At 42.3% G+C, this 14,981-nt stretch overlaps 2 protein-coding genes across 6 annotated transcripts; both read left to right on the forward strand.

The window, feature by feature from the left end:
• Positions 1 to 2,368: 2,368 nt before the first annotated feature.
• Positions 2,369 to 3,323, forward strand: LOC123503496 (putative nuclease HARBI1). The gene has a single exon (XM_045253321.1). The coding sequence runs from the start codon at positions 2,389 to 2,391 to the stop codon at positions 3,238 to 3,240; it is 852 nt and encodes a 283-aa protein (XP_045109256.1). The 5' UTR covers positions 2,369 to 2,388; the 3' UTR covers positions 3,241 to 3,323.
• Positions 3,324 to 8,561: 5,238 nt separating this feature from the next.
• LOC123503505 lies at positions 8,562 to 14,488 on the forward strand. Of its 5 annotated transcripts, XR_006674488.1 has the most exons (4): positions 8,562 to 9,300; positions 10,858 to 10,986; positions 11,680 to 11,793; positions 13,747 to 14,488. XR_006674488.1 is itself a non-coding variant. In XM_045253345.1 (3 exons), the coding sequence occupies exons 1-2, from the start codon at positions 8,894 to 8,896 to the stop codon at positions 11,765 to 11,767; spliced, it is 495 nt and encodes a 164-aa protein (XP_045109280.1). In that variant the 5' UTR covers positions 8,571 to 8,893; the 3' UTR covers positions 11,768 to 11,796; positions 13,747 to 14,488. The 5 variants fall into 5 exon arrangements, 4 of the variants coding, with proteins under 4 accessions (XP_045109280.1, XP_045109279.1, XP_045109281.1 ...); XM_045253345.1 differs by lacking the exon at positions 10,858 to 10,986 and having other exon boundaries at positions 8,571 to 9,300; positions 11,680 to 11,796; XM_045253344.1 differs by lacking the exon at positions 10,858 to 10,986 and having other exon boundaries at positions 8,572 to 9,300.
• The last annotated feature ends 493 nt before the right edge of the window (positions 14,489 to 14,981 follow it).

The following is a 14,981-nucleotide window of genomic DNA, read 5'->3' on the forward strand; positions in this document are numbered from 1 at the left end:
AGACGTTACCCTACGGAACGAGCTCAGAGCTCATTATTTCCGATCTTCGGATAGGCCTGAGACCAGGCACACACCACACACCGGGACAACAAGGTCACAACTCCTCGATTTACATCCCGTAGCTACTCACTGCTAGGTGAACAGGGGCTACACGTGAAAGGAGACACACCCAAATATCTCCACCCGGCCGGGGAATCGAACCCCGGTCCTCTGGCTTGTGAAGCCAGCGCTCTAACCACTGAGAAACCAGGCGCGTGTGTGTGTGCGTGTGTGTGTGTTGGCGTGAGGTTGGCCTGTGTGGGCAGTGGGCGTGATATTGGGGTAGTTGAGTGTCCCGCTGGGTTACGCTGCGACATAAAGTTTGGCACCACATTCGCCTACAACGTTTGTTCTGTGTTGTTTGTGTTTGATTGTGTTAGTTGTGCAGTTCAGGAAAGATAAGTTAACCTGCTCTTCTTTTGTTGTGTGTGTCCGTCACGATGATCGTTTGCAGTGTTACCTAAAGCTGGGTCCACACTTGTTGCATTTACACGTATCGTATCATCGTTGCGTATCGCATGGTGATACGCAACGATGATACGATACGGTGCGACAGTGTATATTGTACCCGTTGCGTATCCGCGTGTCGTATCATCGTTCCGTGATGCAACAGTATCATCCAGTTTCTTCCCTGACAGTACCCATGAGTGCAAGTGTGCAGTTGGCTGCGGCCGCGTATATATTTATTCATGAACATCAAGTTAGTAAAAGGAAAAGAAAGTCACGGCGTTGGTGGATTACTAAACTATATGAAAGAAGGAGATGTGCAGTGGAACAACTATGTTGGCGGACTTAAAATTCCAACACGTGAGTGGACTCTACAAAAACTTTACAAGGATGCACCCAACTGATTTCGAGTTTCTCTTGTCTGAAGTTGGCTTGAAAATTGCAAAAACACAAAGTTTCGGAAAGCAATTCCCATCCAGGAAAGGCTAGCAGTAACACTACGCTTTCTGGCCACCGGCGATTCATACACCAGCCTGCAGTATCTCTTCAGAATCTCCAAGCAGGCAATTAGCAAGATCATTCCCGAAGTGTGTGCTGCCATTGTGGAAACACTGTATGACTACATTAAGGTAAGTCATCTATAAAATGTCATATGAACAACTGATGTATGATGACATGAATGTGCCACTCATAGTTAAATCGATATATGTTTCTCTCGTACACATACAAACATGTATTAGTGCAGTAAAAGGCGTGCTGAACAGATCACAATTATGTATGTACGCTATTTCTTTAACAAGACTGTCTTCTTCGTATACTTTCCAAAAACAACTCACAATAGCAGGTAAATGGGAATTCCTGATTTTATAAATAATAGAAATAGTCTTAAGACAGTATATTCTGTGTTTGGTCTGTGCAGGAATAAATGAAACAGGAATGTTTTAATTTCTTTTTATTTTATAGTACAAGAAGGAACTTGATAAATCAATGTCATATATATATTTTGAAGATGGGGCACAATGAAGTAAAAACAAATATAAATGTAATTTAAGAATGGAAGAGATATATCCTCATTGGAAGTTACGGGCCACATGTGAAAAAATCACAACTATATTAGTTCCTCAATGTTCAACTCATTTCCTACCGAACAAGTACTGGGGGAAGGTGATGGTTGCACTACAGCTGGAGTACTTGTTCTAGAATCATGGCTTTCAGATGCGTCTGAATAACTATGAGACAACCAGAAGTTGGGTGGGAAGCCTACTGGATGGGTTGTCTGTGGACCTCCAACTACGTTACCAGGGAAAGGCTGATCAGTACTGTAACAGCCTGTGTTTGCTCTAACAAATACGTTCAGAATGTCATTTTGAATCAAACTGCGTACCCTGTCATCATACCTACGCAATTTAGAAGCAACCAAGTTACCAAAATGCTGGTTTTCATCATTAACTTGGTTAGCTGTGGCCGTGAGTATCTCAAAAGCCTTATCGAGACGTTGGTCACCAGCTGATGTCTTCGGCTTCTTACTTTTGGGTGTGGGCGACTTGGGGTGCCTTGTTTCAGGGTTTCTTTCCTGTGATGTCGCCAAACTTGTATTCAGATCCTCACCTTCTACCGACACTTCTGTTGGTTCCTCTGCTGCTTCACTCGTTGCGGTCTGGAGAGAGAGAGAGAGAGAGAGAGAGAGAGAGAGAGAGAGAGAGAGAGAGAGAGAGAGAGAGAGAGAATAATATAAATGAATACATACCACACACACACACACACACACACACACACACATATATATATATATATATATATATATATATATATATATATATATATATATATATATATATATATATATATATATATATATATTGTGTGTGTGTATAGTGTTACATACATACATACATAAATAAAATGTTAAAGTGTACCATTTGTTTTGTTTTACAGATCCCTAAAACACAGGCAGAGTGGTTGACAGTGGCTACAGATTTTGAAACTATATGGAACTTTCCACACTGTGTCGGGGCTATTGATGGTAAGCACGTCACTTTGAAGTGTCCCATTGCAAGTGGCAGTGAATACATCAACTACAAAGGTTTTTTCAGCATTGTTCTTCTTGCATTAGTTGATGCTAACTACAACTTCATGTTTGTAGACGTGGGATGCCAAGGACGAATATCAGACGGTGGTGTGATCGCAAACACACAGTTGTACAAGCTAATGGAGGAAAAAGCTTTAAATCTACCTGAGCCTGCTCCTCTAAACGAGAGGGAGGAAGTTGTACCATTCTTCTTTGTGGGAGATGAAGCTTTTTCTATGAGTGAAACCTTGATGAAAGCATATCCAGGTTACCACGTCAAAGGATCAAAGCAAAGAATTTTTAACTACAGGATTTGTAGAGCTCGCAGAGTAGTTGAAAATGTATTTGGCATAGCATCTTCAGTTTTCCGTGTGCTGAGGAAACCGTTGCTACTGGAACCAGAAAAGGCTTCATGTGTAGTGATGACAACTACTTTACTACACAACTTCTTGCGCCGAAGACCAGATTCAGCGGAACTCTACACTCCACCAGGAACATTTGATTCAGAAGAGGCAGGTGTTGTGAGAAATGGAAATTGGAGAGAAGCAACGCACGAGATGGGATCACTTCTTCCCCTGAAAAGAGTTGCACGCAAAACAAAGGCTACATTGCTGAATGTAAGGGAGGAGATAGCTGACTATTTCTTGAATGAAGGAAAATTAGCGTGGCAAAATGACTACGCATAGAAACTTGCGGCTTTTTGTTGTGGGTTCCCTCCCCCAGGTTAAATAACTAAAGTTTTTTTTTTGGTGTGTGTGTAATTCACCTACGGTCTGCTGCTGTGTGTGTGTGTGTGTGTGTGTGTGTGTGTGTGTGTGTGTGTGTGTGTGTGTGTGTGTGTGTGTGTGTGTGCTGATTAGCTGATCAGAATTTCCGGCAAATATAAATGGCTTGTAATGTAATATGATGCAGGTTAGCATAAAGAAATATTAATGTTTAATATATTAAATACTGTTCACTTACTGTACTCAATGTTGGTTTTGGTTGGTTCTTGTCCCATAGGAATTGCATACTTTCAAAGGCAAACCACGAGCTAGTGTAAGTCTCATGTGCTCCTGTAAAGAAAAAAAAAAAAAAATAAAATAAAATAAAATATTTTGGTAGGAACGGGGTAGAATGTAGTTTAATAAGCTTATATATATATATATATATATATATATATATATATATATATATATATATATATATATATATATATATATATATATATATATATATATATATAGTTGCCTAATGTGTACATTAGGCATTAGGAAATACCTAATGTGTATACACTTCATCTTCAATTCTATAGACAACAGTTTAAAGTGCACAAATCTGAGGTTAAATGGTGCACAACATTCCGTGGTGGTTAGGTTAGGTTAGGTTAGGCGGGCCTGTTAATGGATGATACAGTGGTGCTGGCAGAAGTGGGGAGATTAGTGGATGTTTCTGACCCTAACCTAACCTTACCACCAGGGAATGTTGTGCACCATTTAACCTCAGATCTGTGCACATTAAACTGTGGTCTATAGAATTGAAGATGAAGAGTATACACATTAGGCTATTTCCGCTACCTAATGTACACATTAGGCAACTATTATATATATATATATATATATATATATATATATATATATATATATATATATATATATATATATATATATATATATATATATGTTCATTTTCATATTGTTTTGAGTCATTGAAATAAATCAATTATAGGAATTTATTTATCCTATGTAAACATTTCTTACTAAATGTAGCCTAGTTACTATTTTTCATATTGTTAGTTATTGGTTTGAATACATGATATATGAATACCATATAATTATAGAGAGCTGTATACATCACTTTATATGCAGAAGAAGAATATTAAGTATATATGTATAATGAGTTCATATATTATGGTTGAATAAAGAATACGATATCATTTACTCACCTTTTCCAGTACCAGTACTCTTCTTCATTTTCATTTTCTCCCTTCTCAAGGCTGCCAAAAGATATTCCATCTTCTTCTTGCACACATCTGCCGATGATCCCATTTCCTTGGCAATTTCCTCCCATGCATCTTGTTTACGAAGCTTATTGAAATGATGAACATGTTTTGGGTCCCAAATCACGTCCCTCTTACGGTAAGTTTCTATCAGACGTATGATATCCTCCTTACTCCACTCCATTTTTCTAGTACCTAGATAGTTCTTCACACTAAAAAGGTGTAATATATATATATATATATATATATATATATATATATATATATATATATATATATATATATATATATATATATATATATAATATAATATAATTATATGAAACACAATCACACACGAGCTACAACTGTACTCCTGGCTATCCTCTACAAGACTGAGCTTGCAACGGAGTCACGGGACGATGCAACGCTCCCCGTCCACATGAAGGTAGATGCGTTGCGTATCATTCCTTTGATGTGACGGCAAAAGACCGACAAATGATGGATCGAGCCAACACTACATGCTCTACCGACATAGACATTCTTCACCAAAAATAAAGAAAACAATAAAAAAAGATAACTTATGTTGTCATCTTGGGAGTCTCTCCCAAGTATAATCTGTTCATCTTGCTTAAGGACTGGCACCTCAGTGGGTTTTTTTTTAACCACAATTTTGTTGCCCTTGGCCAGATTTTCCTCAAACATAAAACAAACCTAGGCAGTTCATCCAGTCAGAAAGATCGCAACATTTTTTTCTGACCTGGTGTTGTAAGGTGTACATTCTGATACACTTGTGGCGGCACCTTCACTACTTTACAAAGGCAGTACTTGAAGTGACGCAGGTTTTAAGAGTGTAGTTATGGTCTAAGTACAAGATTAACGTACGTGTCTACATTATGAATAGAAGAAACACTCTTGACAACCTGAACAACCATCTCCGTTTGACGATTACAATAAAATTCTAAAGACATCCTACCCAGACCCTCATTCTTACCTGCTCTGGACCTTCGCGTAGCCAGCCAGGAATTAGAATTTCAGAATAGCAACCTCCGAGTGGTGATGGAAGGAAGAAGGAAGGCCAACGAGAAAACTAGATAGAAGTAGGATTTGATGTTCTGTTAGAGAGAGAGAGAGAGAGAGAGAGAGAGAGAGAGAGAGAGAGAGAGAGAGAGAGAGAGAGAGTGGGGATGCTGGGAATGGTAGGAAGGCCGGTGCGTACCAGGGGTGGTGGTGGTGGTGGAGGTGTGGCGTGAGAAATTTTCTTCCATGCATGCGAAGATATCTCTGTTATCTTTGCTCAGACTGGTGGATAGAAGCATCCATGGAGCTGACATCCTACCCAGAGTAAGCACGATCATCAATTGTCATTATGAGTGTGTATAACACAATATTAGTAATCTTATAATGTATTATTTATCGAATGTTTGAAGCCTCCAAATAGCTCCGACAGGCACAGTTCGCACGACACCGACATACCATCACGCACTTTCATTTTTATATAAATACAGCGAGTTCAACATTTCTTTTGGTAGGCTAGATAAAGGGTGATTCATGCTGCTCCAGACAAATTGTCACTGAGAAATGTACACAATTTACTAATTTATTGGTGCAGTCGATCCGAGCAAAGCGGACTAAACATGCTCGAGTCACAAGGCCCCTCGCACTTCCATATTTTATAAAAACTGGGCTACAAAACAAATTTCCTTAGAAATATTTCGACAGAAGGATAAATATATCATATTGACACAAAATCTCGACTTTCTTGATGCAGTGATATTAACATGTGAAGCGAAGTTGATGCCTTGCTTCCTTGCAATCTTGAGAAGCGTCCCTCCCGCGAGATTAGCCAATTATAGGTGTGTCACTGTCAGCTGTATCTAATGATAACTGTTTTCACTTCCGAGTGTGTAACCAGTGGATGCTTAAAGGATGACTCTACCTGTTCACCATCAACACACCTCACTCTCATGGATCTATCCTCCCTCCATCCATGCATTATATATAGGAGGCCTACCTTCTCAACAAGCAAATTTTCTCTATCTAATTTCCATTTCTAAAAGAATTCATGTCTAATTCTTCAGTATGGTCTTGCTATTGTTAATTGTTTGCTTTAACAAAATACACCACATTAATGACCTTCTTGACAATAACACTGCTATTTTTGCAATAACACAAACATGGCTTGCTTCTTGTATTCCCAACCCTTGTTAATATCCACAGTTATGTATTAGTCACAACTTATACTACACCGTTAGTTATGAAACACGAGGCACTGACTGGTAATAAATTCCTCAGAGTTTTGTTTTGTTTCTCGTTATATTCATGAGCGGTCCCATTTCAACTCTGAACCGTGCACTGTTCCCAGGTAACCATTAATTACCACCTGAAATATGTTGTTTGCCAAGCTATCCAGTTGTACATCCATCCAAAAATATGAAATACAACCAAGACTAATTATATATATAATTTATTAGTGTTACTCCCGCGGGCTTGTTGACCTTGACAGAGATACAAGCCACACAAAATGCAATGTTTTAAAGGAGAAGTCACACATTTCTCAGTAATTTCTTTACTAAGGCCATCAGAGAGAGAGAGAGAGAGAGAGAGAGAGAGAGAGAGAGAGAGAGAGAGAGAGAGAGAGAGAGAGAGAGAGACAGACAGACAGACAGACAGACAGACAGACAGACAGACAGACAGATAGACAGACAGACAGACAGACAGACAGACAGACAGACAGACAGACAGACAGACAGACAGACAGACAGACAGACAGACAGACAGATTGACAGACACACAGACAGACAGATTGACAGACACACACACACACACACACACACACACACACACACACACACACACACACACACACACACACACACACACACACAATCGCATTTTAGAGGGTAGTGGTAGGCTGTGATGGGCGTGGATGGGTATGGGCGTGTTCATGTGGTGTTTGGGGCCCTAGTGGGTGGTGGTTAGCGTATATGACGTAATGGGTAGGTAGGCTGTGTTGGGCGTGGGTGGGTGTGGGCGTGATAAGCGTGTCTGAGGTGGTAAAGGAACATTCCTAACACTGGAGGAAAATTAATTAATGACAATTTAGCAGTCAAGTCATTGAAGAGAGTCAAACAAATATGAAAGAGGTCGTGAATTATTAGGCCATTATGATACACTGTATAAATGTGTATCGTGTCATTCCATTTGTTGCAATGGTGACATCACTCCGTCACCTCGTTGTGCTTTGTGACCGTGGACATTGACAAAATTGATGGTTAATATTGAAGATCATTTTGATTGTTTGGGTGTGTTTTGGCGCCAAGCGAGCGACCAAGTGGGATGTGCCAGTGTGTTTGTCCAGGTGAGGAATGCTTTGTACAGAGCGTTGTTTGTCAATAGGTTTGTATTGCTGGTTTTCCTCGTGTGTGCTGTGTTGTGTGGTGGTGGTGGTGGTGGTGGTGGTGGTTACTGGTATCAGAATCTCATCTTTTCTTGGTGAAGGAGAGAGAGTAGTTAATTTGGTAGTAGTGGAAGTAGTCACGTGTTAGGTGATAGCGGCACTGGTGGTGGTGTTAGGCTTACTCCCATGCGCGCGCGCGCGCTCGCACACACACACACACACACACACACACACACACACACACACACACACAATAAGGGGGTTGTTCTTAGTTTGAGTACACCTACGGGAGGGTGTCCAGATGGCGTAGTGGGAGGTGAGGGGGGTGAACTAGCGTGTGTGTGTGTGTGTGTGTGTGTGTGTTGTTCACCTCGGTCGTTTACTGGTAACCCAGCAAGTCTTCACCATTACGGAGCGAGCTCAAAGCTCATAGACCGATCTTCGGGTAGGACTTGAGACCACACCATACTCCACACACCGGGAAAGCGAGGCCACAACCCCTCCAGTTACATCCCGTACCTATTTACTGCTAGGTGAACCGGTACTACACATTAAGAGGCTTGCCCATTTGCCTCGCCGCTTTCTGGGATTCGAACCCGGACTCTCGGGTGTGTTTGTGTGTTGGGGGGGCGATGTGGGGGTGTGTGTATAAATGCGCTGTGTTCCTGACAGGGTTTTTTAATGGTGTTGCAGTTGCCTGAAGTGATGTCAGGGGCTAACACCAGCTACTACCAGGAGGCGGCGGAGCTGGCGGTGGGCTACCCCTGCTCCTGCCGGCACAGCATGGGCGGGCCGCAGTGCAGTATTGTCACGGTAGTGGTGGGCAGCGTGGCGCGACCAAGCACCGAGGCGGAGGCCATGTCGGCGGGTCAGGTGGTGCTGGTGGTGGTGTTCAGCACCGCTATGCCCGTGCTAGTGGTGGAATTGGTGTTGGTGATTGTGTGCATGAAGCGGAAACGCGTACGTGACTGCCCGTGTCGGGATGAGGAGGCGCGGCGTCAGAACGAGCAGAATATGGTGCACAACGCTGTGGGCGCCGTCAACAGTGTCTGGACCACCACATGATCTTCTACTCCCTAAACTTCCCCATCAAGAAACCTCTCAAAACCGTGCCACCGCCTCCTCCCCTTGCATCACCCACACCACACCCACCTCCACCACCATCACCTCCACGACCACGACTACAAGAATCCCGCGGAGAACGCATACTCCGCAGTGCCCATGCGCAGCAGCAGGACTTAACAAGGATGTGTCGCGGCTCTCGCTGGCTGACCGCCTCGAGAAGGACATTGAGCCCCCGCCCAGCGCCTGCGTCACGCCCACCTCGGACTCCAGCGCCCCATGCAAGGTGTTCCGGAATTCCTTCCTGCCGCGCACATACAGCCACAAGTCAGTACTCACCACCCACGCGCGACTGCACACACACACACACACACACACACACACACACACACCGCGTAGTGTAGTGGTTATCACGCTCGACTCACACTCGAGAGGGTCCGGGTTTGAGTCTCGCAGACGGCGAGGCAAATGGGCAAGTCTCTTAATGTGTGGCTCCTGTTCACCTAGCAGTAAGTAGGTACGGGATGTAACTCGAGGGGTTGTGGCCTCGCTTTCCCGGTGTGTGGAGTGTGTTGTGGTCTCAGTCCCTAACCGAAGATCGGTCTATGAGCTCTGAGCTCGCTCCGTAATGGGAAGACTGGCTGGGTGACCAGCAGATGACCGAGGTGACACACACACACACACACACACACACACACACACACACACACTCTCTCTCTCTCTCTCTCTCTCTCTCTCTCTCTCTCTCTCTCTCTCTCTCTCTCTCTCTCTCTCTCTCTCTCTCTCTCTGTGTGTGTGTGTGTGTGTGTGTGGAGGTGGTGGTGGTGGTGGTATTTACATGCTTGTTTGAAGATAGATAGATAAGCGGGTATTTTGATGGGATGATAGATATGTAAATGGACAGTTGGATAAACAAACAGGTAGATGGAGAGGTAGGCAGATAGAGGAGGAGGAGGAGGAGGTGTAGCTAAGCACTATAAACACCACGATAATAAACATGAGAAGATTGACTTTTAATTCCTAGTGAACAGTTTTCAGTATTTTTCATTAGCCAAACGTCAAGTCAAAGTTTGTTGTAAGGACACCTGGAGAGATGGGCAGCACTGTTAGCTACAGGTTTTGCGATAACAACGTCTTGGAGTGTGCGCCATGATGGACTCACTCGCCTTGAGTTGCCAAGCGTCACTTCAAGACATGTAGCCTGAGCCGCCAACACCACACCTTCACATCACCATACAATGTCAGGACGCGTCTGGCTGGCCACACACTATGCACATTGAAACAAACATTTATCAAATAGTGTGTGTGTGTGTGTGTGTGTGTGTGTGTGTGTGTGTGTGTGTGTGTGTGTGTGTGTGTGTGTAAAGTAAAGTAAAGTAAAATTGCCATTTCATTACATGTACATATATATTGGTTAAACAGATGTGTTCATTGGCATGGTCTATCGAGCCAAGGCTTCCTGATAAACGGAGTTATTAAACTATGTGGTGACTCTGTTGGAAGACTTCACTTGGCAATATATTTATAGAAGTATAAGAATAAGTCATATTTTACCCAATCACGTTCACACTATACGTACATGCGAACACATTATTTATATAAATACTTGTGCTATGTATACATATATATATATATATATATATATATATATATATATATATATATATATATATATATATATATATATATATATATATATATATATATATATATATATATATATATACTTCCTGAATAATTTATATCCAGCTTTAAAGTAAATTTATCATACAATACAAATAAATGATGGACTGCAAGCTGCTAGTTATAAACATCTAAGGAAATGTTCTTTGGTTTTTCTTTTAAACTGAAAGTAACTGATACTAGTAATATCTTTTATATGAGGAGGCAAGGAATTCCATAGCTGTGGACCAAAGTAAAATATGCTGTGCTTGAATAACTGTGTGCGGAATTGCGGGCACTCCAAATTCAAGTTCCCACCTCTTGTTGCATACGGTGAATCTACACATTTAAGTAGGTTATTATTTGGATATCTTTTAATGAATTTGAAGATGGAGAAAAGGACAAAACACTTATGAATATCGAAGAAATTCAATAGTTTATGATTAGAAAAAAGTGTGGATGTTGAGTCGAATTTACCCATACAAAATATACATCGCAAATTTTTTTTAATTATCTTTAATCTATTTATGAAAGACGGCCAAGTGCAGGCCCAAACTGAGACACAATAAATAAAATAAGGATAGCAGAGTGTATAGCAAATACTCAGTAGGGCTTCAGTTGTGAGTTGATTCCGTATCTTGTACAATATCCCACACATCCTAGACAGTTTCATGCATACATTAAGGTTATCATCAATAAATACACCTAAAAATTTTTATTTGAGTGACACATTGCAGAGTGACTTTGAAGAAGTATTGGTTGGATATGATTTTTTACTGACCGATTTTGGAAAAAAATATAATTAGTTTTACTTATATATAGTGTTAGTTTGTTATGTTTTATCCAATGATTTATTAAATGTAGTTCTGAGGTCATGTTTGAGTGTAGAGTGTGTATGTCCTTGTCTTTCGTAAGCAAGTTTATGTCGTCTGCATACAGAGTGAAAGTAACTTTTGAGCTGGATTTGATTATATCATTTATATAAATAAGAAAAGGTGTGTGTGTGTCACCTATAAAGACATTAACTTGTATTGCATGTTGCAGAGGAGTTATGGGTGGCAGGAGGTTGATGAAATGTGTGGTGGTGTCACAAGTGAAGCACAGTGAGCGTTCCTGCAGGGTGAAGCAATGATGAGACAAGCGTCACCAGTCAGCGAGGTGGTGGTGGTGGTGGTGGTGCCTGGTCTCTCTCTCTCTCTCTCTCTCTCTCTCTCTCTCTCTCTCATCGTCTCGTCTCTCTCTCTCTCGCCTCTCTCTCTCTCGTCTCCTTTCTCTCTCATCTCGTCTCTTCTCTTCCATCTTGGGTCTTCTCTCGTCTCCTCTCGTCTCGTCTCGCTTTTCTTGTCTCCTTTCTCTCTCTCATCTCGTGTCTTCTCGCTCGTCTCATCTCTTCTCTCTCATCTCGTCTCATCTGTCTTCTCTCTCGTCTCTCTCTCTCTCTCTCTCTCTCTCTCTCTCTCTCTCTCTCTCTCTCTCTCTCTCTCTCTCTCTCTCTCTCTCTCTCTCTCTCTCTCTCTCTCTCTCTCTCTCTCTCTCTCTCTCTCTCTCTCTCTCTCTCTCTCTCTCTCTCTCTCTCTCTCTCTCTCTCTCTCTCTCTTTTTTTTTTTTTATTTATACTGATCAAATGTACAGGGAAAACAACTTCTACATTACATAAGAACGTTGTTTTTACAGACTAAAGGGTACAGGGTTAGTGCAACCTATCTTAAAATCTGACCCTGGTGATGTATATTACATTCTGTATGTACAACAATAACTTATATTGTAATAACACTGAATATACTACGTTCACTGTACATGATTCACCCTTGCCTCAGTAACCAATGGTTCACTTGCACTTTAAATGTCTGAGTGTTTGTGTCACTGAGGTTTATCTCCTGTGAGGCCAACAGAGTGTTCCGAGTTTATATATTTCCTTGCATACGAGTTTATATATTGTCTCTGGTGATGCCTCTCTCTCCTCTCTCTCTCTCTCTCTCTCTCTCTCTCTCTCTCTCTCTCTCTCTCTCTCTCTCTCTCTCTCTCTCGTCTCTCTCTCTCTCTCTCTCGTCTCGTCTCTCTCTCGTCTCGTCTCGTCTCGTCTCTCTCTCTCTCGTCTCGTCTCTCTCTCTCGTCTCTCGTCTCTCTCTCTCTCTCGTCTCTCGTCTCGTCTCGTCTTTCCTCGTTCTCGTCTCGTGTCGTCTCTCTCTCGTCTCGTGTCGTCTCCTTTCTCTCGTCTCGTCTCGTCTCTCTCTTGTCTCGTCTCGTCTCTCTCTCTCGTCTCATTTCGTCTCCTTTCTCTCGTCTCGTCACGTTTTGTCTCCTTTCTCTCGTGTCGTTTCCTCTCTCTCTCGTCTCTTTCGTCTCTCTCTCGTCTCGTCTCGTCTCGTCTCTTCGTCTCGTCTCGTCTCGTCTCGTCTTGTCTCCTATTTTATCTCGTGTCGTCTTATCTCGTCTCGTCTCTCTCTCTCTCGTCTCGTCTCGTTCTCCTCTCTCTCGTCTCGTCTCGTCTCTCTCTCTCTCGTCTCGTCTCGTCTCGTCTCGTCTCTCTCTCGTCTCGTCTCGTCTCTCTCTCTCGTCTCGTCTCGTCTCGTCTCGTCTCGTCTCGTCTCGTCTCTCGTCTCGTCTCTCTCTCTCTCTCTCTCTCTCTCTCTCTCTCTCTCTCTCTCTCTCTCTCTCTCTCTCTCTCTCTCTCTCTCTCTCTCTCTCTCTCTCTCTCTCTCTCTCTCTCTCTCTCTCTCTCTCTCTCTCTCTCTCTCTCTCTCTCTCTCTCTCTCTCTCTCTCTCTCTCTCTCTCTCTCTCTCTCTCTCTCTCTCTCTCTCTCTCTCTCTCTCTCTCTCTCTCTCTCTCTCTCTCTCTCTCTCTCTCTCTCTCTCTCTCTCTCTCTCTCTCTCTCTCTCTCTCTCTCTCTCTCTCTCTCTCTCTCTCTCTCTCTCTCTCTCTCTCTCTCTCTCTCTCTCTCTCTCTCTCTCTCTCTCTCTCTCTCTCTCTCTCTCTCTCTGTGTGTGTCTGTGTGTGTGTGTGTGTGTGTGTGTGTGTGTGTGTGTGTGTGTGGAGAGTGTGTAGTGTGTGTGGTGTTATTCAGTAGTGAATGCTCGGCATCATTTCTGTAACCTCTCTATTGTTTCCAGGCCGAAATCAAGCGACCGCCGGCAGAGAGGAGTCTTCTCCTGGACGTTTGAAGAGTACCACCTTCTTGAAGCACAGAGCACAGACAGCGCTGGAAACTGGACTACTACAGTTTGAGCAGAGTCCAACATCTGTGTATCTGCACCAGAATCAAGTGTCCAGGGAGGAAATGATACGTCTGCAGAGATGTGCCAGGAGGAGGGACTCTTGGAACAGGCCTTCACACAACAGGGATTGGGGTGGGGGTGGGGGGACCTTATAGCAGCAGGTGACTAGGAGAGAGGTTCCCCACAAGATGCAACACACCACATCCTCCAAACGCAAAATATATTTGCCAATAAAGGCAAGTTTGTGTGCCACTCTGTTGATTTGAAGCAGCAAAACGTGCGGGTATGACACCGTGTTGTAATCAATTGTATAGTATTGTCTAGTAATCAACGTTTTTATTACTACCATTATTATTATCTTGGTGTCACTCTAACTGTCACGTCGACTTCACATCTCGTGTGTTAGTAATTTATCAACATTTTACTATTCATTCTCAACACTTACTATTGTTATTGGTAATAGTGTATTATTGTGTGATCAATATTAGCATTACTATCATTGCCCTACTGTTACTATTGTTATCATTACTAGTACCAATACTACTTTTATTACCATTGCTAGGTAATACTTCATGTAAAATTACTTCATTGATTCAGGATCCTCTACATTATCTACTGTTTTATACTGACAATTTCATTAATTATTTTTATTTTATTGTTTTATTATTATTATTATTTTTTTTTACTTTTCTTATTGTTGCCCAAAAATCTTTGCTTCAAAAGGGTTCCCAAATATGACAGATTATTTTGTGATTATATACATATATTTTTTGTTGCATGGGAAAATAAAATGTTTCAAATCTCTCTCTCTCTCTCTCTCTCTCTCTCTCTCTCTCTCTCTCTCTCTCTCTCTCTCTCTCTCTCTCTCTCTCTCTCTCTCTCTCTCTCTCTCTCTCTCTCTCTCTCTCTCTCTCTCTCTCTCTCTCTCTCTCTCTCTCTCTCTCTCTCTCTCTCTCTCTCTCTCTCTCTCTCTCTCTCTCTCTCTCTCTCTCTCTCTCTCTCTCTCTCTCTCTCTCTCTCTCTCTCTCTCTCTCTCTCTCTCTCTCTCTCTCTCTCTCTCTCTCTCTCTCTCTCTCTCTCTCTCTCTCTCTCTCTCTCTCTCTCTCTCTCTCTCTCTCTCTCTCTCTCTC

The sequence above is a fragment of the Portunus trituberculatus genome, chromosome 14, assembly GCF_017591435.1.
Source record: "Portunus trituberculatus isolate SZX2019 chromosome 14, ASM1759143v1, whole genome shotgun sequence".
Lineage (NCBI taxonomy): Eukaryota > Metazoa > Arthropoda > Malacostraca > Decapoda > Portunidae > Portunus > Portunus trituberculatus.